Source organism: Marmota monax, unplaced genomic scaffold (genome assembly GCF_021218885.2).
Source record: "Marmota monax isolate L192 unplaced genomic scaffold, Marmota_monax_Labrador192_F-V1.1 WCK01_AAM20220418_F8-fsc00220, whole genome shotgun sequence".
NCBI classification, from domain to species: Eukaryota; Metazoa; Chordata; class Mammalia; order Rodentia; family Sciuridae; genus Marmota; species Marmota monax.
In genome coordinates, this window is record NW_026693909.1 from 695,127 (window position 1) to 716,371 (window position 21,245).

The following is a 21,245-nucleotide window of genomic DNA, read 5'->3' on the forward strand; positions in this document are numbered from 1 at the left end:
CCAACCAGTGCACATTCTGCAAAGAGGATTGTCACAGGAGAGGAAAATGTCCCTGATGGTTCCAAGGGAAGCCACACACGGTCAGTAAGACCCTGACCCATCCTGGCAGATGGCACCACTGGTAGAGGAAAAGCCAAAGGAGCCAAGAAGCTTGTCACAAGTTCCCAAGAGTGACCCCTGACAAATCTCAGCTGACTCTTACAGTCAATAGAAAAGAGGTCAATTTTGACCAATTTTGACCAGGTCTTAGACACTGGCAGGAGAGTATAACCAAAGCACAGACACACATGGACATTTAAAAGATAAGACAATGGTTCTTTACTTGAGAGGTACATTTTCAGTCCTCCTAAAAGTAAGTTCAACTGTGAGTTTATAAAGGAAGGGTTTTATGCAGGAGGGCCTGATGAATATCACAAAAGCTCTGTCAGAGTCACGGTTTGTTCTGAGTCAATTTGAGACCTATCTGTGCTTCGTTGGCTGATATGATTATTATGAGCTGCTGCTCGGAGTCCTCTTTTGGAGTTTGCAACTCGTCACTTCCAGCCTGGCAGCTTGATTTTAATCAAGACCTGGAAAGAAGACAAGCTTTAACTGAGCTGGGAAGGACCTCAGCAAGCCTCCTGATCACTGGTCGGCTATCTGAACTGCCCAGAGGGCAGAACTCATTACCATGGGCAGTTTCCTCCTCAAAAAGTTAACCCGTTCAGGACAGATGTCAGTACCAAAGGATACGAGAACAAAACTGAAAATGAGACCAAAAGATATAAAAAGGGGGACTTGTGAGAAATAGAAGCCAGTGGTCCATTTTCAGAATATAGCATTTAGCCTTAACTGGGATGTAAGATCCAATTGTAGCCACTTGAACTACAGCCCTTCCCTTTGCCCGCCCCAGTTTTAAAATTAGCCAATCTCGTGGACTGTGACCCCAAGCCCCTCCTATCAGGGCAAGAGCCCGGGCTGCATCAGGGATAAAAGCAGGTGGATTTCCACCCAGGTGTGCTTGCTAGCCAGGGTGTCGCAGCCCTTCTGCAGGTCATTTGCCTTGCTGAGTAACTTGAGCATGTTTTTTATTGCAGCACCCCAGTAATTCCAACAGAACCCCCAAGTACAGGGAGTGTGCCCACCACTGAGGGTGGAACCCCCAGGAAGGAAACAGCTCTCAGCCACAGGTCCATGCGTGCCTGCACACATTGACCCTGGGCACCAGTGTCTGTTAGGGTAGGAGACCCAGGATAGAGAAGCACACCCCCTGGCTGCCCCGGGGGCCAGGGGCCAGGCAGGGGTCTTCCTTGCATGTGGGGACCTGGGATGGGGATGCTCTGGGGTCTAAAGCAGAACTTTGGCTCAGCTGACTGTCCTGCTCCCACAGGAAGCAGCACCTGGAGCCTTCAGGGGTGCCAGATCCTTGGACTCTCCACTGGGGCCCTGGTGACACCAGGTGGACTCTGTCAATTTGTGCCATCACCTTTGGAGTGTCACAGGTCACCTGAGCACACGTAGGCTCCCAGGTGTGCTCAGGTGACCTGTGACACTCCAAAGGTGATGGCACAAATCAGGTCCCAGCAGAAGTGACCCAGAGGACTGGGGTGCTGCCAGCTCAGGCTCAGCCCCAGCCCCCACCAGAGGTCCTGTCCTTCCTTCCTTGGGTCCCGGCCTGCAGGCCTCCCTGGCCCACCTCACTTCATTTTTGAGAGCTCAAGCTGAAATGGCTTCAAAATTAAAAGCAACTTCCTGGTGAGTGTTTTTTCTGCATCCCAAACTTCCTCCTGCTGAGAATGGAGACAGAAACACTCCCCACAGGCCCTGAGAGCCCAGGAGGCTGGAGCCCGCATGCTCTCTGGCCTGGTTAAATCTGCATGTCTGTCACCTGGCTCCCATATCTATGAATTATTACCTCTTGGCAGATAATCTGCAGCACGTAGTCTTCAAAGGAGACACTTTTCAAACCCCACCCAAACAGTCCCAGCAGCTGCAGGGAGCTCTTCTACAAACCACGCCCCAGTCCTTCACCTGCAGAGACAAGCCTTCAGGTGGTTCCCCAGGAACCACGTGCTGAGGGCTACACTGACTGGGGAATTGAAACGGCCACTTCCTGGTGCCTGCTTCTCGGCATCCCCAACTTCCTGAGAATGGAAACTGCAACTTTATCCACTGACCCAGCTGAAACCGCCCTCCGCTAGCACAGCTTGGCTAAATCAAGATCCATCCTGCCCCGGCCTTGTGTCTGTGGAGCATGTCCTCCCCTGCAGGATCTGGGGGGACACGTCCAGTGGCTTTGCCCCGGAGACAGTGCTCATCCTGCTCACCTTTCCTGTTTGTTAAGGGAGCAGGTAGCCAGAGGAAGCCAGAGGATCCCGGCAGGTTCCCTGGCTTGGCGTCAAGCAACCATGCCGGCCAAAGCACTCATGTCTAGAAACTGTAACAGACCCAGGGCCACCTGATGTGTGGGACACCACAGAGCTCTGCTTCACAGCCAGAAAAGACTCCGGGCCTCAGGGACCCATGGCACACCTACCGCTGGCCCTGAGAATGACGGTGGAGTCCTGCACAACCGCAGGAGGAGCCGGGAGCAGGAGCCACAGAGTGGGAACAGGGCCGTGGCACTGCGCTCGGCCATTCCTGCTGAATGAGGAACTAGGTAAACTAGGAAACCATAACCAAGCCTCCAAACACCTGGGAAAGAAAGGCACTGAGACTCCAGCACCGCCTGGGGCAGAGGTGGACAAGAGCTAAGCAGCTGTCCACTGGGCAGTGCCATCTCTGGGCTGTGCAAACGGGGAAGGGACCTGTGCTGGGCAGGGTGAATGTGCCTGGGCACATGGAGTCTCCGAGGCTGAGTGAGGAACAAACAGAAGCCACCTCCGGGAACCCTGGGTGGGGTCATCAGAAGGGCTGCTACGGCTGTCCTGGTCCCTTCTCTTCAACACACACAAATGGTTCTGGTTTTACCACGTGCAAAGCTTCACAAGACCTTGCAAGCAAGAGACTACAAAGGCATCTCCGAGGGGGAAATGGGAGATGGCGAGCTGCCCTGGGACCCTCACCAGGGGGACACCTGCCTCCCCAGCCCGAAGCCCCTCACCACGGAGACACCTGCCTCTTAACCTGGGAGTGTCCAGGGGATGAGGCCCAGAAGCCACTGCTGACTTGTGATGAGGCCTGGTCCCTCTCTTTGGCATTGGGCAGGACCTGGGGGTCGGTGACCCTCCAGTCCCCACACAGGGTGGTCTTGTAGGGGTCTCTGGGTATCAAGCACCTGCTGACATTCTGGTTGTCAGGGGGCTTCACTGGGTGGACCAGCCTCTGGCCTCTGTGCCCTGGCATGGGGCTGCTTCCTCACTGACCCTGGTGCTCATTCCGAAGCTGTGGACTGCGGGCTTCCTGTGCCCACTGGGAGCAGGCCGCTGCTTCGAATGACCCAGACAGACTGGCTGTCTGCTGCCCAGCTCGGGCTCCAGGCTGCCAGCCAACTCTCAGGCTCCATGACCCAGGTAAGTGGCCCATCCCAACTCGGGTCACCTGGAAGGTCCCCGAAGCTCTGCATGCAAGGTGACTGGGACGAATGACCTGTCACCTCCCAGAAGCTGAGGGCTCTCAGAATAGGGTTCCTTCTACTTCCTCCTGTCCTCGTGAAAATGGGGTCACCACATCTCTCTGTCACCTTCTTTGGCAAGAACCCCTATGTGTCTGCAGTCCATGGGGCCCCTCCTTGCTGTCCCAAAGGTCCCCTGCCATCCCTGACCCTAGGCCCTCCCTGCCAGCATGTCTCCTTAGGGTCCACAGAGCAGAGGCCCGGTGACCTCCAGGGTTCCCCACCCCACATGCGGCCCAGCACGCCATCTGCACTTAGCCCTCAGGGACAGGCCACAGACCCCCAGAGTCCCCAGCAGGCCTAGAGACCTGCCCCTCCACACCGTCCCCACCCCTTTCCTGGCTCTTAGAAGTGCAGGTCACGTTGCTGCCCAGTGGCCCCCAGGCCACTCAGGATGGAGGCGACTCCTTTTCCAGGTCACCTTAGCCTTTTCCTGCCTCCACCTGCCAGGCCAGCCCCCAGCTGCATCCCGGGGTCTCACCTGTGATTCCTGGGACCACCTGAGGCCTCCCTCCCTGCCCCAGGGGTCATCTCAGGGTCAGGGACTGGGCTGGACCCACATACCCCCAACTCAGAGGGAAGCTGGGCTTGGAGGACTGAGCAGTGTGACCACCAGGAAGGACGAGTGGACGAGGCCCAGAAGCCACTCCTGACTTGCGCTGAGGTGTGCAGCTGAGGCAGCCTGAGGCTGAGAGGCTGGACCTGGGCCAGCATCTGCCAGCTCCTGCCAGGAACTCCAGGCGTCCCAGCCTCCCTCTGCCTTCCCTGCTTGGTGACGGCTCCTCCCAAGAGGTACCAGAGCCCTTGTGCAGGAGTGGGTCACAAATCCCTGTGAACTGGGCCCTCCTGGGCCTCTCCCAGGTGGGCCAGGGCTCTCAAGGTTGTGTCCACAGAGCAGGGGCCGGTGTGTCCACAAAGCAAGGCTCCTTCTGAAACAGGCACTTTATTTTGTGGTCAAAAAGGGCAATTAATGCCTTGTACGGTGGCACACGCCTGTAATCCCAGTGGCTGGAGAGCCTGAGACAGGAAGATGGTGAATTCAAGCCAGTCTCCGTAATTTAGCAAGGCCCTAATCAAATAGCAAGACCTTGTCTTAAAATAAAATATAAAATAGTCTGGGGATGTGGCTCACCCCTGCTGCGCCCCTCCCCTGACTCAGGCAACGGCAAGGCCCTACTGAGGTGGATGGCGCAAGGCGTCCATCCTCTGGAGGAGCGCAGTATGTTTCTGGGAATGGGCTGGTTTGTTTCTGTATTCCTTTAGTAAGTATAGTTGCGACTTCTCATATGACCATTAAGTATGAAGGAAAAAACATGACTTTCCCAATTAATGCAACTACTTCTAAAGAATAGATCTGTTTGCTCTAAATGCAATGATTCAGCTGTGGAACGTAAATTGTTAATGTTTAATGAAAAACCCCCTGTAGGAAAAACAATCAAGGAAGTTTTTGAGAAATTAAATTAAAGTCTAGAGAAGAAGAATTCATGTTAAGAAGACAGATTGGTGCTTGGCACTGGCAACTTGTTCTTGTTCCTGTGCACAGTGGTTTGTGCTCTTGCTCTTGTTTGATTAAAATTAGTAGCCTCTCTTTTCAAGTTAACCACTTGCTGTAACCATGGCACGATTCTAGTCAGTAAGTCAAGAAACAATAGTCAAGGTATAGGCCAATAGTCTGGGACGTTTCTGACTATTATTAAAAGTTAACTCAGCAGAAACAGCTCAAGGCAAAACGCAAACTGAAAGTAAAAATGCTTGCCTATGTATAAGCCAAGATACACTCTTCTTATCTAATTGTAGCTACGTAATGTTTTGTTTCTTTGAATAATGATTCCTGTTTTGTAACCACAAAGTACTGTGAGCCTGCCAAAATGAAAAGTATATATGAAACCTCACAAGTAAAGATGGGGACTCGCACCTTCACTTTTGTGTCTGTGTTGTTTCTCCACCCCTTTTCGCCCACCATCTGTTGTCTCCTGAGACCCCCTGTTGGAGCTGGTCTCCAACACACCCCTGGGTTCAACCCCAGTACAAAAAAAAAAAAATGTCAGTTAACCCTGGGGCTCTCCTGCCGCCTAGTCCACCCAGCTGCCTGCCCTGCCACCCCCCAGCACTGCCTGACAGCCACCCGCCTGCCTTTCCCCCAGCCTCAGCCCTGAGGCGCCTGGTGGATCCTGAGCAGCCACACAGCTCGCCCAGGGCACTGGGGGACCCCGCTGGCCCTGATGCCTGCAGAGCAGGGAGCCCACCGGCTCCCCAGAGGAGCAGCCCTGAGCCCTGGGCAAGGGACTTCCCGCCCGGCTCTGCTGGAGGGAGTCTCCCCTGCCCCCCACAGGCTTTGCAGTGCACGGCTCTGACAATCAGCCTTGGCAAGAGCGCTACCAAGAAGGTGGCACGTTCTGAGGAAACGGCATAGTTCCAGGAACCCGGTGGCTTCCCAGAACGGTCTCCTCCCTGCTTAGGACGTCCCCTGGCTCGCACGAGACCTGCCTCCTCCCCTGGCCCTCCCTCTGGGCAGAGCAGAGAAAGCCCTGGCGGGAGGCCCCAGGGGAGCAGAAGGAGGCGCAGGAGCAGGAGGCAGCAGGTGAGGGGCTGGCGTGGGCGGGCAGAGGACCACAGCTGGCACCTGGACACTGCGGGATCTGCAGCACCGTGGGCAGGACTGTGGGGATGGGGCCTCCTGTCCTGGCTGCAGCCCCTCCAGGACACTCAGCCCCTGGCCGCCTCCTGCTCAGATGGGCCTGGGTTGCTCAGGGCTGGGGTCTGGCCAGGTCTGCAGGGCACAGGGGTGCAGGGGGATGGGCAGGCTGGGGGGACAGGACCCCGCCTCTCCTGGATCCCCAGGTGGGCTCTGGGGGTCCTCTGTGGGTCCCCCACTTCCCACCTTATGTCACTGCGGAGCTGTGCTCCAGGGCTCAGCAGGACCTGTGCAGGACACACTGCACCCTGCCCACTTCACCCCAGGTTGCCTGGAGGCGGAGCTGGCTGGGAGGCTCAGGGCTTCCCAGCATGAGCCTGGCTGCAGGTGTGGAGGAGGCCAGTGAGCCCTGAGGGAGGAGGACAGGGCAGCCAGGCGGAGACACAGAGTGACCAGCCTGAGGCGGGAAGGGCTGTCTGGCTCAGGGACTCTGTGGCCCCTGGGTCCCCTCCCGGCCTGCCTCAGCAGCAACCAAGACAGGAGCCCCGGCTGACTGTGCCCTGGCTGCCTGTGCCCTGGCTGACTGTGCCCCCTGCTGCCTGTGCCCCTGGCTGAGTGTGCCCTGGCTGACTGTGCCCCGGCTGCCTGTGCCCCGGCTGACTGTGCCCCCCGCTGCCTGTGCCCCGGCTGACTGTGCCCCCCGGCTGACTGTGCCCCGGATGACTGTGCCCCGGCTGCCTGTGCCCCCGGCTGCCTGTGCCCCCGGCTGACTGTGCCCCCGGCTGCCTGTGCCCCCCCGTTGCCTGTGCCCCGCGGGCCGTGGTTTTGCAGGCTTCACTTTCTCTTTTCTGAGAATTGTGGTCAGTTCCTTGCAGTGCTGGCCAGCAGTACAGCTGGTCAATGCTGACAGAGGCCTCTCTGTGTAGACAAGGAAGCATGCGGCTTTCTCGAGCTCCTGCAGCATGCAGGACATGAGTGCGGCTCCCTCAGGTGTGGTGGAAGGGGAGACCCCCAGGGGCCTCGCTGGTCCCCAGTGCACCCAGACCCCAGGACTCCCAGGCACCCACAAACCAGCTCACTGATGTCGCCTAGGGGGCAGGGCATGCAGGGCTCCGAGGAGTGGGCTGAGTGGCCGAGAACTTAAATCTGTGTGTCATGCTTGGTCAGGTTGCTGCCTGGCCCCTGTCTTGTGGCCAGCATCTGGTGGGTGCTGGAGAGAGCTGTGCTTCTCGCCCTCTTCTGACTAGAGGTGGGCGTTTGCATGCTCTGCTGTCCCTGCCCTCCACAGTGAGCTGGGGTCCTCCCACCTTCTGGCCTCCCACTTGGCCAGGCCACCTGGGCCCACAGCAGGAGTCCAGCCACCTTCCCCTCCCAGGGCAGGCACCCTCAAGTGCAGGGCATCCCCCAAGTGGGGCTACGGGGGATGGAGAGCAAGGGGCAGCCGGGCAGGAGGAAGGGAGCGTGGGAAGGGAGGTGGCCGGTCAGAGAAGCGAGAGGGCTCTGGAGTGGGGTGGATGGGCCCTCAGTGTGGCGCCCACACGGCTGAACGCAGGTAGAGAGTTGCTTCTTAGTTCAGGTATGTCCCAGATATTGTACTTGCTGCAAAACGAGGGCCTATCTGATCTCAGCCGTAACGGGGCATCCCGAACGTGGGGAGGGCTGTGGCACCAGGCGCGTTTCCACCCAAAGAAACATTGCAGATTCCAGGTCGCCACTGAGTGTCACTGCTCCGAGGAGCTGGGCCTCTCAGTGTGAAGCCTCGGGAAGAAGGAGACCCACCGCGGTCCTTCCCGTGTCTATGCCCCGACCCTGAGTCCCTAAAGGTCATTTTCAGGCCTGTCCCTGGGGCTTCCTGCTAGCATAGGAAAATTCCAAAATGCAGCAGAAAGCTTGTCCTTGCCACTGCCAGAGTGACCTCGGCTGGCCTGTCCCGGGGCTTTCTCTGCACCTGCCAGGTGTTGGTGTGTGGCCTGGGAGGAGTCTCAAGGCAGGGAATTCAACCAGCTCCTGGGATCTCTCCAGCCCAGTGCTGGTCCAGCCACCCTCCACCCCTGCTGGACAAGGGTCAGGGCCTAGGTGCCGCAGGAGATGCCACGAGAGGGTCAGTGGTCAAGGTGTTGGAGTAAGGAAGGCCAGAGGGGCACTGAGTCCTCAGGTGAGAGGCGGGAAGCACCCATGTGGCTGGAGGGACGCGGGGAAGTTCCCAGAGCCCAGGAGTCCAGGTGGCTGGGAGCTGGGACCCTGGAGGAGGCACAGGCCCCAAAGAGAGGAGAGTGCTTCTCTCCCTGCTGCCCCAGCCCCGGCCCGGCTGGAAGCAGGAGGCTGAGGGAGGCAGATGCTGAGCCCGTGCTCTGCAGAAGCAGGAGCCAGGCCAGGCTCTCCTGAGCTCCAGGGCAGAACAGGGCCAGTGCCAAGTCGGTCAGGTGAGGAAGGTGGACACGGCCACTGCCCAGGCAGGAGGAGCTGGGTGCTGTCTGGTGTGTGTGGCTGGCCCACAGAGCCTCCAGGACCTGGCCACTGAGATCTGTGGTTCCATGGTCCACTCAGGACACAGCCAGGTGCAGCTCTCTGAGATGGCCAGACCAGGTCTGTCCCTCCACGAGAATGGAACCCAGGCAGGACCAGCACCCCACAGGGAGGTGGGGAAGTGTAGGCAGAGTGTTCTAGGGGATTTCCAGCTCTGAGCCATAAAGATCCATGGTGGCCTTTAGTTGGGTGGCCAGAGTGCTGACCTGTGACTCACTCCTGAAGGTTCAGAGTCCCTGGAAGGAAGATCAACACAGACACAGCCCAGCTTCCTGCAGAAGAAGGGGTTCCCCGGGCGGGGCAGTAAGGGAGACCCAGTGCTCTGGCAGACCTGGCCTCCCCGCTGCTGGCCTGGAGGCCTGGAGGGAGGCAAAGCAGGGGCTCCTGGGAGAAGGACGCAGGGTACCTTCAGCTCTGAACAGGGAGAACTCACCCAGCGTGGGAGCCAGGAGGCACGCCCTCCCTCCCATGGCTGACCTCAGTCCCGGTCCCCAGGGCAGCTCAGTCCCCACCTCCAGGCCAGGGACACCTGCCCAGCACCAGCTGGGCCCCTGGTTGTGAAGCTGCCCCCAGATCCCACAGTCCTACCTGATGGCCTGGGTGGCCCCAGAGCCCGTCAAAGTGCAGACTTCAGAAGAGGTCTGTGAACACACTGAGTTTCGGTCATCCTACAGACTCTCTGGTGCCTGGTCAGCAACACAGGGGCTGTGACAGAGGCCATCACATCAGCCCAAAGCAGAGGCAGCCTGAGGGGCAAAGGCAGGGGCACACTCAGGGTCCTCCTATGTGGATTCTGAAGCCTTCTGGGGCTTCCATGGAGGCGGAGCACAGGAGAGCATGAGGAGAGGTGGCCTGTGGATGTCCAGGGCTAGATTCACGGACCCTGCTGACTTGGGCAATGTGGCTTGGACGCTGACCAGTGCCCTCAGCCAGCCAGGACTCTGGCCTCCTGGGGACGATGTCGTGGGCTGTCAGGGCCAGTTTTCTACTGGGGACAGCGGACGCCCTGGTGGATGGTGGTGGCACCTTCTGCTGTGATTTCTCATGGCCTCTCACTGGGGTCTGGGACACACACGAGCTGTGCCTCTGAAGGAGACTCCCAGGAACATCCCCCTCGAGGCAGGAAGCAGGCTCTGCTTAAGTCGGGGCATAGCCAGGACAGGGGCTGTGAGCCGTGCTGGGCGGCAGGCCAGCTGGAGGACACCCTGGCTGGGGCCCAATCCCAACTGGGCAGCAGTCGGGGAGCACCCTGCCTCCTCCCGGGAGCAGAGGCAGAAGGACCTGGGGACTCAGGGCGCCCTACAGACCAGGAGGAGCTCTCAGGGCAGCCCCCGCCAGCAGCTGTGGCTCGGCCATCCCTCTAGGACACGCAGGTGGGTGGTCCCTCTGAGTGGTGTGCAACTCCAGGCCAGCTGCAGGGGACCACCCAGTTCCGCCTGTCCAGGGGACAGACCTTCTCCTGTCTTCCTGTGATTCCCTTGGTTCCTGTGGCCGGGGCCTCACACATTATGAAGCACAGGGACAGGAAGGAGGGTGGCTGCTGGGGACCCAGACACTGGGAGGAGGCTCAAGCATGGAGGACACAGCTCGTCCAGGGGAAGCTTGGCCCCTGGGCTGCCCAGCCCCTGGCCAGGTGGAGGCCGCTCCCGGCAGCCTGGGACCACCTGGGGACTTCTGACCCCCGGGTCTCCCTCCCTCCCTTCCACAGGGAGTGTCCCAGAAACCGGTATCCAGGACAAGGGACCCCTGAGGCCTCCCCCATCAGCCAGCCATGCGGACCTGGCCCTCTGTGTCCCCCAGACGCATCCCCCAGCCCTGCATTCCCAGCATGCTCGGGATCCTCCTGCTCCTGGTGGCCTCCCTGAGTGCTCAGAACACAAGTAGGTATTGGGACTCTGCCCCTCTGCCAGAGAAGGGCTGGGGACACAGGGGTGGGAAGGGCAGACCAAGGTCAGGCCCAGAACTGACCCACCCCAAGTGACGACTGTGACCCTGCAGACCCAGGCCCATGGGTGAGAAGCCAGCTGGAGACCCTGGGTCTTGAAGGGGCAAGCCCCGTGTACCCAGGACAGCAGGGCAGGCACCCCAGCAATGCCTGCTGGCCACTGCCGGAGCATCAGGGGGTGCCCAAGACCACGTCCAGGCTCCAAGGCAAACAGGATCCCTGAGAGTTGGGGCGGGTGCCATGGCCAGGGAACGAGAGGCTCCACGGGACCGAGTTCCTCCCAGCAAGGTCCCTGATCCACCCTGGTCAGCAGCCTCAGCATCACTGGGCCTTAGACAAGCAGACACTCAGAGCACTAGAAGGGAAGGTGCAAGGCACAGGGTCCCCAGTGAGTCCCCGTGCAGCTCTCCAGATCCAGGTTGGCTGTGCAGAGAAATGCCCCCAGGGCCACCCAAGGCACCAGTGTCCTGGCCACTCTGATAGCCAATGGGGACAGCAAGAATTTGGGTCAGATCCCCCAGGAGGTGCAACTGGAGACCCTAACACCACAAAGACCTCCCTGGGGCCCATGTGGTGGCACGGCACAGGGCAGGGAGCTGCAGGGACATCTGGCTGACCAGCTGCCTCCTGCCCAGTGACCAGCTGGTGGCACACACGCCTGGCACACGGCCTCCCTCCCTGCGGTGTGTGTCTGACTGCCACCCCAGCTCTGTGGGCTTTGATGGACCCTATCCTGGCGTGAGTCACATGTAGAGTCCCTGGAGGCGCTGACACCACCCCTGCCCCGCCCAGGCCCCGCCCTGCCCACAGTGTGACCCTCCCCTCCACACAGGCTGGGACAGGCCCTCTTGCACAGAGGGCGTGGTGTCCGTGCCCAGGGGCCAGCCGGCGGCGATGGCCTGCAACATCTCCAACACCTTCTCCCGCATCACCATCCGGCTGCGCGCCCACGGAAAGACCGTGACCATCTTCGAGGAGCGGCCCCCGGGACGCTTCTCCAGGGGTGGCTGGAAGCTCCAGGTGCACGGAGGCCGGGCCCGGCTGGTGATCACAGCCGCCCAGGACGCCCACGCGGGACAATACGTGTGGCATCTGCGAGGGCTCCAGAGAACCAACAGAGCCACGTATCTGAACGTCTCAGGTGAGGCGCGCCCGGGGCGCGGCCAGAGCCAGGGCCAAGCGGGAGGGCGGGCCAGGGGCGGAGCATGGGGAGGGGCTGGGGGCAGCAGGGGGCTCCCCACTGGGAGGGGCAGCGGCCAAGGAGCAGGAGCAGAGCAGAGGGCAGAGTCCAGGGCAAGACCCACAGCGCAGGCCTGAGTCCTGACCAGACACAGCAAGCAAAAGAGTCCCTGGCCCCCAGCTCCCGTGCGCTGTCCCACCCTCTCCAGACCTGCCCGCCCAGCGTGCCCGCCGCACAGCTTCACCCTGAACCCCGTCCCCATAACAAGGGCAGTTTCTCCTCAGACCACCCCCCCCATTGCCCTCCCGTCCTCACCCAGACACACCCGCCCAGCACCTGCTCCATTCCCCCACCTTCCTCCCTTCCCCCACCTGCTCCCCCAGTTGTCCACAAATAGAAGGGGCCACAGCAAACGTCCCCCTCTCCTGCGGCTCTGTGCCCCCAGGCCTCACAGGGCCCGCAGGTGTCCTGGGTGCCATCGCTTCCGTGCCCAGTCAGGCCCCTCCCAGCCTAAACCCACTGTCCACCTCATCCTTCCCTACAAGATCCAAGGTCCCCATGCCCCCCACTGGTCTAATCCACCCCTGTCACCTGAGCCCAGCTGGCAGTGTCTGTGATCTGGCCCCTGGAGGGGACCCAGGGAGCCCTACCCCTGCTCATGCTGCCCCAGAGGTAGAGGGACACCAGGGCTCTGTGCCAACGTGACAGTGTCTCCCCAGCAGAGTCTCAAGACCAGGAGGAGGCAGCAGGCCTGAGGCCGTCCACACCTCCCTGGGGTAGGTGCTGCATCCCTGTCCCTGAGGTGCCACCCCTCCCCTGGCTCCTCAGTGCTTGGCCCACCCCAGGGCCACTGTGCCACCTACCAGCCTCCCTCATCCCAGTGATGTCCCTGCCCAGGAGGGTGGGCTGGGCAGGCAGGAGGCGGTGGGGACACCACTGTGGCCAGTGAGTCAGTGAGTGATGCGTGGAGTGACCAGCGATGCAGGTGACTCTGCCCACCTGTCCTTCCCAGGCACTGCAAGCCAGGTCCCAGGCTCAGAGAGGCTGCAAGCCAGGTCCCAGGCCACGCCCCAGGCCATGGTAGGGGCGCTGGTTGCTGTCCTTCTCTTGATCCTGGTGGTGGGCTCCCTTGGCTGGTGTTGGCACCGACGTTCTCTGAAGTTGGTGCAGGTAAGAGGCCTCCATGTGGTCCAGGGCAGGGTGGAGGTTTCCCTGCGTCCTGTACTGGGCAGTGGGCCCCTGGGTCCTGCACCCCCAGTGGCTCAGGGACACAGTGGGGCTCCCAGGCCACATTTTCCTAAGACCCCAGCTGGCTGTAGCCAAACCACAGGCCTGACTTGTGCAGGCGCAGAGGGGCCCCTCTGTCCCCAAGGCCTCACTTGTCCCCAGGAGAGCAGCATAGGGGTGGTCTCCCTGCTTCTTTCAAGACTCCTGGGAATCTGTTTCCCGGACAGACCTGTTCTCTGAGCCCAGCAGGAAGTGACTTCAACTCTGCTGGACTCAGAACCCAGACTGGGCTGTGTGTGTGTGGGTGTGTGTGGGTGTGTGTGTACACATGTGCACGTGTGTGCAGGGGCATGCACGCCTGCAGATGCAGCGCTGTGTGGCTGGAGTGTGCCTGTGCCATGCCTGAGTGTCTGCATGGCACCAGGGTCTGTGCCAGGCCCTCACTCTGCCTCTCTCCCCAGCTGCAGAGGTTCTGAGCCCTGTGAACCAGAGTCCAGTGGGATCAGAGTCTACCTGGAGCGTGGATCCCAACCCCACACTCCCACAGTGAGGCTGACACAGGGTGCCACCCTCCCTGCACCTGCAGCCCTTGCAAGCCCATATCACCCGGCATCCCAAGGCCCATGGAGCTGTCACCATCTTCTTGGCTGAGCAAAGGAGGATCCTGAGAGCTTTTGCTGGGCACAGGAGAGCCTGCTCCTGTGCCTGGATGTAGGTGGTGGATCTCTTGGGCTCTGTGCAGCAGCTCACTGGGGAAGCCCCTGGAAGCTGGGCAGCATCCTGCCTGGGTTTCTGTCCATCACTCACACCAGGACAGGGAGACCCGCCCCTGTGGTCTCCAGCTCCTTTCTGCTGCCTCAACTCTGTCCAAACATGGAAAATCTCAAACTTCACAGCCCTTGATTGACAGGATCTGCCCTGCCTCTGCTGCTTATCAAGGGGGGCCCATGCTCCTCTCCTACTGCTGAAACCCCTGTGCTCCAGGGGCTCCCCACTCCCTGAGAGACCCCAGAGCAAGCCAGGGGACCTCCAGCCTTGGCTTAAGTGGACCGTGGGCACACGCCTGTCTTGACCAAGAACAGAAACAAGTTTTGTGGACCCTGCTGCCAGGGCTCCAGGGACCAAGATGGGGGGCTCTGGGTCTGAAATGACGCATCACCCCATGCCCACCACCAGGGGGTGACGCAACCCAGCCGCAGAGGCCCTCAGGGAAAGAAAGTGGGAGCATCACAGGTGCTGGCTGGAGGGAGCTGCTTCCCCAGACAGGACAGACAGGCCCCTCAGACCCCAGACCTCTCCTGGGGGATCCCCCTGGCTCCCCACTCAGGCCCATCCCAACCACCACACCCCACTTTTCTTCTTGGGCTCACATGTGCACGTGTTTTCTTTATTGCAATTGTAACTGTGTTAGTCAGGTTGCCTTGCTGTGACCAAAATACCTGACAAGAACCACTTCAAGGAGGATGAGTTCATTCTGGCTCACAATTTCAGGGGTTTAGTCTGTGGTCAGCCAAGTCCATGGCTCTAGACCCAAGCGAGACAGAACACTGGTGAAGGCGATCCCCCACTCACTGTCTTGACAGGGTCACAGTGAGAAAAAGTGCTGGCCAAGCCGCTCTCCCACTGTCTTGACAGGGTCACAGTGAGGATGAATGCTGGCAAAGCCACGCTGGTTGGTGGGAAACCGAAACCTTGAGACCCTTTTTATGTAATTGGGACTTTTCATTTTCATGCTTATGTTCCTGACAGGAGTCATGAGTATGTTAAATGCCAAACAAATTAAATTTCAGATGGCTAGAATATAACAGGTAGTTCATGCCTTGGAGGCTGTTCTACTACCCCTCAGCATATCAAGGACAAAGTAGAAGGCTGTTCTTCTATCTCAGTACATTGTGGACAAACCTGATAACGGACAACAATCATCCTTTGAAAGGTCATGAGAATTTTAGGCACCACATTGATTATATCAACTAGAACCCAAGCCCATATTTCCGGCCTCTTAGAAAACCTAATCAGTATGCTTATTTCACAAAGTTCACCACATGCAGTTTCATTTTTGATTAAGGAAAGTTATATTATACACTTAGGAAAGTTAAAACATATAAAGATATATTCTTCTCTTTTTATAAACCCTTTCTTACTTTACATAGGCATATATGACGAGCATAGTTAATATTGGTGGAAAGTGGATTGATGTTTAGAACTTACTTTCTTTTGAGAAAGATTATAAAGATATGAGAACTAGTGCACCTTGACTGAGAAACAAAGAAACTCTTTGAGAAAGCAGCTCAACCAGTTTTATGAGAATAAATTTAGGAATTAATTAAAACAGCTTTATAAGACACAGTTTTAGAATAATGTTAGAAATATTATTTTATTTAGATTCTTAAGTTTAGAAATTCTTAAGTTTTTAGTTGTATAGGTTTCTGATATGTTTTAAGAATGATTCATAAACTTTAGGATGTTTTAAATATAAGATTTAAGGGGACTTTTGTAGATGGGTATTTTAGATTAGAAATAAAGTACAAGTGTACTTTAGGTTAATGATTGGTTAGGAGACTTAGAGTCTGGTTACGTAGTTTGGCATTAGTTAATAAGAAAATAACATATCTTGGGAAAAATAGTAAATCTTGGGAAAACCTGAAAAATGTAAATTAGTGACGTATTTTATCAATGATTCTGTACTTTTAATAATTACATAACTGAAGTTCATATCCTGGAAAAATGTAAATTAATGTTACATTTTTTGTACCCCCAATCATGGTTAAGGAAATGTCATGTCTTGGCAAAGTTTTAAATCGTGTAATCGATGACGTGTTCTGAATCTATAATGATGAGAAAAATTGTAATAAAAGATGACCCAGAGAAAGCTGCATTAGCGCTCTCTCTCTGGAGATGGCTCCAATGGAACGACTCCTGTCTCATCTTTTCGCCGACGCCCCTCATCCTTCAGGACTCCCTGGACAGGACACCAGGGCAGGACCCCGGCAGAACACCATGGTGGAAGGATGTGACCAGGGAAGCGGCTCGGCTCGTGGCAGCCAGGAAGCGGAGAAAGGAGGGGGGCGAGAAGTACTGCAGAAAAGACACACCCCTCAGGCACACCAGGGACCCACCTCCTCCAGCCACATCCCACCTTCCCACGGCTACCTCCCACTTGGTCCATTCAAACTAGGATGGACTGGTTAGGTCACGGCTCTGGTGATCTAATCATTTCACCTGCGAATACTTCTGTGTTCATGTAGGAGGTTGGAGGAGACACCTCACATCCAAACCACAACATTCCATCTCTGGCCTCAAGAGCTTATGTCCATCTCACAGTGCGAAATGCATTTAGCCCTTCTCCAAGAGTCCCGTAGTCCCAGCACAGCTTTGCCCAAAGTCCAAGTCCAGAATCTCATCTGAGACTCAAGATAAATTCTTGGCTTTGAGCACTTATCAAAAGCAAGTTACGTCTGTGCAATATGGAGTGGCACAGAGTACACATTCCCATTCCAAATCACAGTGATAAGGGTGCAGAAAGAAGGGATGAGACCAAAACAAGACTGAACCCGTCTGGGCAGACTCCTGGTACAGCATCTAGGACACGTGGCTGCAGGACATGCTCTGCAGGGGTGGGGCTGCCCCACCTCTTTGGCCTTAGTGGTTGTGGCCCTCGTGGCCTCCCTTAGCCTGGCTCTCTCCACAGCCAGCAGGTTCTGTGGCAGACAGTCCACATTACCAGCATCGCTTAATTCCTAGGGTTTCCATTCCAGCTTCGGCTCCACCTTCACAGTTTCATGCGTCGCGCACTCGGGCAGCCCGCGGAGATTCTGACCCTGCTACACTTTGCCTGGCCTCCCAGGTCTTCCTTTGAGTGCTCCACGACCCCTGAACTCCGGCATCCTGCCTTCCTGCAGAACCAGCACCATGTGGGAGACGCCAGGGTCTATCAGTGCTTGGGTAGTGAGCACAGTGAATGGGAAAACGATTTTCCGGGCACCCCTGTGCAAGTAGAAGGTCCCATTTCCTCTTGAAGCAGCTTTCACTCTCACACCCCTGACCCTGCAGTGGGTGGGCTCTTGCAAACTCCTCAGATGCCCTCAAGCCATCTTTCCCAGTGTCTGTGTACAAAGTACTCAGCACCTCTTCAGTGGCTGTGATCCAACAATCGCACCTTCTTTGGCCCCAGTTTTACATGCCCTTTTTTGGCCCAACAGCAAGTTTTTGAAATCCTCCTTCCAGCACCTGAAGAAAATAAAAATGAATAAAATCTTCCTTCTCTGCTTTTTGATCCTGATTTCTCACAGTAAATATGACTAAAAGCCGACAGCAAAATCCATGCCACTGAGTGAATACAGTGCTGCCTTGACATCTCCTCCACCAGGTCAATCAGCACATCATTTTGAAATATGGTCTTCTGAGCTCCCACAGGGTCACCCATTAAGCTCGACTTAGGACTTTCTAAGGTTCTCCAGCCTGCATCTCCAACCTTTCCCAAGCTCCTCCTGCCGAACAGCTCCAAAGTCTTTCTGAACCACGTGTGCCGGTTGGTCACACCCACAGCCCACTTCTCAGTACTAGTTTCTGTGTTAGTCAGTTTTTCATGGCTGTGACCAAAGTACCCACAGAGAACCACTTGGGGCCCACGGTTTCAGAGGTTTAGTCCATGACCGGCCAAGCTGTTGCTCTGGGCCCAGGTGAGGCAGAACATCATGGCAGAAAGGTGTGACAGAGGGAATCTGCTCAGCTCATGAAGCAGAGAGAGGAAGGGGCGAGAAGGTATTGCGGGAAGATGCACCCTTGCAGCCACACTCCTCCAGGCCTGGCCTCCACGCCCACCTGGCACAGTTACCACCAGCCAGCCCGTTCCAGCTGGATGGACTGAGGAAGCCACTTCACCTCTGAAGATCCGCACAGAGGTGAGCACAGGTGCCTTCAGGGAGCATCTCCCATCCAAACCACAGCAGTAGTTTTGGTGTTTTCCTCCAACATAGGGACAGAAGGCAGAATTTCTTATATATATATATATATTTGTAGATGGACACAACATCTTTATTTATTTCTATGTAGTGCTGAGGATCGATCCCAGTGCCTCATGCCTGTAGCTCCCAACTCCCAGCCCCTCCTGGGGCCCTATCTTTCCCAGCCCCAGAGCCTGGCCCTTCTCTTTCCCCGCCAGGTGTCCCGGGTGCACAAGTTCTGGGAGGCGGCAACCAGGCTGGCCGGGAGCTGTGGGAGGAGTGAGGGGAGGCTCCGCCCTTCTGTGGCAGCTCCTGCCTCCTCCCAGGAACCACCCCTGAGCGCCCCAGCCGGTCACCACTGCTGAGCCGAGGTGCCTCCTGCGCCAGGTTCCCCGGGTGCGGCCTCCCCAGCAGCGAGGAGGCCTCGGCCAGGCCCAGTGCTGATTGGCCAGGGGGCTTAGGCAGCATGGCTCTGCTGCTCCTGCTGGCTAGTGCCCTGTCTGGGACCCTGGCTGCCCAAGGTAAGTGCCTTCCCGCCCCTCCTTTCCCGCCCCTCCCTGGACACACTCAGTGCCCATGTCAGGAACAGGGTTGTAGCCAGGGCTGAGTCTGGGCAGCAGGGTTGTAGGATTTTCTGTTTTCCCTGAGGTAATGCCAGGGACCTCCTTCTCTGCAATTAGCAGTGCAGCCTTGGTCATCAGGAGGACTTTGTCCCTGGTGTCCTTCTAAAGAAGACCGCGGGGAGCCTTGCAGTCAGGTGCACACGTGTGGAGGTGGGAGCCAGGTTGGCGGGCAGCACCTCGTGCAAACACGCAGCACAGCTCCTGGCTTTCTGGGCAGCCAGATCTAGGGCACGGTGAACGGTCTGTGTCTACGCTGGGAAGCTGGGCACCACTGGACCTGGGCCGGTCAGACAGGCTGGTCTCTGAAGGTCCCATGGACAAGCCGGAATGTGCCCCCTCCACAGAGCCACAGGCTCTGGTGCTGCGAGTGGTGGGGGAAACCGAGGCACAGCATTGAAGAGAGGTTCAGGGGAGAGAGGACAGTGGCCTCCAGCTGTGTCGGTGGGACTCAGGAGGGACGTGGAGCCAGGGCGGGCGGCTGGGCGGCGTAGCTGCAGGAAGGAAGCCCAGCGACAGCCTCCCCTGGTGCCGGGTGTGGAGAGGCTGCTGTGGGCAGCCTGGCCCCATGGGCCCCACAGCCCCTGGTGCTGGCCCCCAGAGCTGCCCAGACCCCATGGCGCTGTGGAGCTGAGGGCCTCCAGGCATCCCTGCCATTGTTCCTGCCAAGAGGGTGTCCTCTGCCCCTCTGCCCAGCCCGTGGTGACAGCAGGCTCTTGGTAGAGGTGCAGCAGTCTCCCCGCTACACGACCATCCCAGAGGGGGGCTCGGTCAGCATCACCTGCTCCACCAACGGGACCCTGAAAGGGCTCTACCTGAAGCAAAGCTGGCCCCAGGCCATGTACGTGGTCTACTATGAGGACGAGGAGAGCAGGACCTCCACTGTGGACCCACAGTTCCAGGGCCGCGTCAGCTTCTCGGGGCCTCAGAACAACCTGACCATCACCATGCACCACCTGCAGAAGGCCGACTCGGGCACCTACACCTGCGAGGCCGTCCAGGACTTCCTGGATAGCAACGTCCCAGGCCCCGGCACCATGGTCGTGGTGACAGGTGGGGAACGTGCCAGCTCCTTCCCTCCACGCTCTCTGGAGCCTGACTCCCCAGGCAGCCTGGGGATCGCCCTCCCTCTGCCAGCTCCACAGCCCCTCCTCCCCTGAAGCCCAGGGCCTCTTTGTTCTTCCCAGACACACTGTCCCTGCACAGATGCCAGGAGCCTCCACTGACGTCCCGCGCCCTCCCCGCTGCCCTGGCGGTGGGCTTCTTCCTCATGGGGCTGGGCCTGGGGGTGCTGTGCACGCTGAGAAGGACGCAGGTCAGTGTGAGCTCCGGGTCTGGCCTGTGAGCTGGCCCCTCCCATGTGGGCAAAGAGGGTGGGCAGGATCCCCATGGCCCTGTCTGCAGTGTGGGGCCTCCCCAGGCAGACTCCCCCGCACCTGGGTGACTGAGCCCGGGCTGTTAGAAAGCTGCCCCTGGGTGTGAGCGTGGGAGGGGACCTTGGAGCGGGGCTCCCTGGGGCTGACAGCAGGCCAGCCCCCACCTGGGTAACAGTGGGCCATCTTTTAGATTAAGGGAATGTGCACCTCGAGGAAAAAGAGCCCGTCCAGCGTGGTGTATGAGGACATGTGCTACAGCCGCCGCAATACCCTGTCCACCCCCAACCAGTACCAGTGAGCCCACAAGGCCCTCGGTGCCCCTCTGCCCACTGTCCTTCCGGCCCTGCCTCAGCAGAGCTTGCAGAGGCCCTGCTGACCTGCTGGCCCAGGTCCACACACAGGGACCAGGTTCCTGGGCACTCCCCAGTGGATGGGGCACCTGGTCCAGGAAGCCTCCCTGCCCACCTCCCAGGCCCTCCAGGGGGCCCTGATCATGCTGCCACCAGGGACACACTGCGGCCGTCCTCCCGCTGCCTTTCCCTGCCGCAGCCTAGGAGGGCTCGCTCGGTTGGATGGACTCAGGCGTGTGGCAGGTCCAGAGCTCCTGCAGCCTGGCAAAGGGGGCAGGGGCGGTCCACCCGCCCAGCCTGCAGGAATAAAGTGTCGGTTTTCTCCCTTCCCGACTGCTGTTTATTTGCTCAGAGCCGCGAACCCCTGGGCCTCAGCGAGAGTGTCTGTGTGTGAGTCCTCAGTGAGAGAAGGGATGGAGCCCCGCTGCGCAGACACCCCGAGAAGCTCAGTGGGCAAGGCAGGCTGCTCGCAGGGCCTCAGCCGCATGCAGCCTCCCTGCTCAGGAGGTCAGCATTCCTGGCCCCCGGGCCAGCGGCTCCCAGGGCGGCACTCGCAGACAGGAGCCCTCATTTCCCATTTGTGGGGAGGGAAACTGGCACGGGCACTCTGCTGACACGTGGGAGCACCAGGTCCCCAGCCAGCCCACATCACTGCCTCTGGGACAGGAGCAAAGCCTGCCCACACATGCCTCCACCCAGGCCCACTCGCCCACCTGCCCCAACCACACCTCACAGGCTTTCCCTTGCCCCACCACAGAGTAAGAGGGGCACAGAGAAAGGCAGCTGGCCCTGTGCATCCGTCAAACAGGGCAACCACAGGGGCCCCACCCACAGGATCCACCTCCCTCACA

At 58.4% G+C, this 21,245-nt stretch overlaps 2 protein-coding genes and 1 long non-coding RNA gene across 8 annotated transcripts; 2 read left to right on the forward strand and 1 right to left on the reverse strand.

The window, feature by feature from the left end:
• Window positions 1-303: 303 nt before the first annotated feature.
• LOC124105897 (uncharacterized) lies at window positions 304-2,024 on the reverse strand. The gene is made up of 2 exons (XR_006855907.2): window positions 1,895-2,024; window positions 304-569 (listed from the first exon to the last, which is right to left on the reverse strand). It is a non-coding gene; the product is annotated as an uncharacterized LOC124105897 (long non-coding RNA).
• Window positions 2,025-5,939: 3,915 nt separating this feature from the next.
• LOC124105882 (secreted and transmembrane protein 1A-like) lies at window positions 5,940-16,010 on the forward strand. 5 transcript variants are annotated; one of them, XM_046463297.2, is made up of 6 exons: window positions 5,948-6,173; window positions 10,462-10,633; window positions 11,531-11,839; window positions 12,598-12,654; window positions 12,891-13,048; window positions 13,567-16,010. In XM_046463297.2, the coding sequence occupies exons 2-6, from the start codon at window positions 10,525-10,527 to the stop codon at window positions 13,579-13,581; spliced, it is 648 nt and encodes a 215-aa protein (XP_046319253.1). In that variant the 5' UTR covers window positions 5,948-6,173; window positions 10,462-10,524; the 3' UTR covers window positions 13,582-16,010. The 5 variants fall into 5 exon arrangements, with proteins under 5 accessions (XP_046319258.1, XP_046319256.1, XP_046319257.1 ...); XM_046463299.2 differs by having other exon boundaries at window positions 5,949-6,173; window positions 12,601-12,654; XM_046463300.2 differs by lacking the exon at window positions 12,891-13,048 and having other exon boundaries at window positions 5,944-6,173.
• A 2,352-nt stretch (window positions 16,011-18,362) lies between these two features.
• Cd7 (CD7 molecule) lies at window positions 18,363-20,722 on the forward strand. 2 transcript variants are annotated; one of them, XM_046463295.2, is made up of 4 exons: window positions 18,363-18,569; window positions 19,365-19,721; window positions 19,856-19,983; window positions 20,235-20,722. In XM_046463295.2, exons 1-4 carry the CDS (start codon window positions 18,515-18,517, stop codon window positions 20,340-20,342), a joined length of 648 nt encoding a protein of 215 aa, XP_046319251.1. In that variant the 5' UTR covers window positions 18,363-18,514; the 3' UTR covers window positions 20,343-20,722. The 2 variants fall into 2 exon arrangements, with proteins under 2 accessions (XP_046319251.1, XP_046319252.1); XM_046463296.2 differs by having other exon boundaries at window positions 18,365-18,569; window positions 19,392-19,721.
• The last annotated feature ends 523 nt before the right edge of the window (window positions 20,723-21,245 follow it).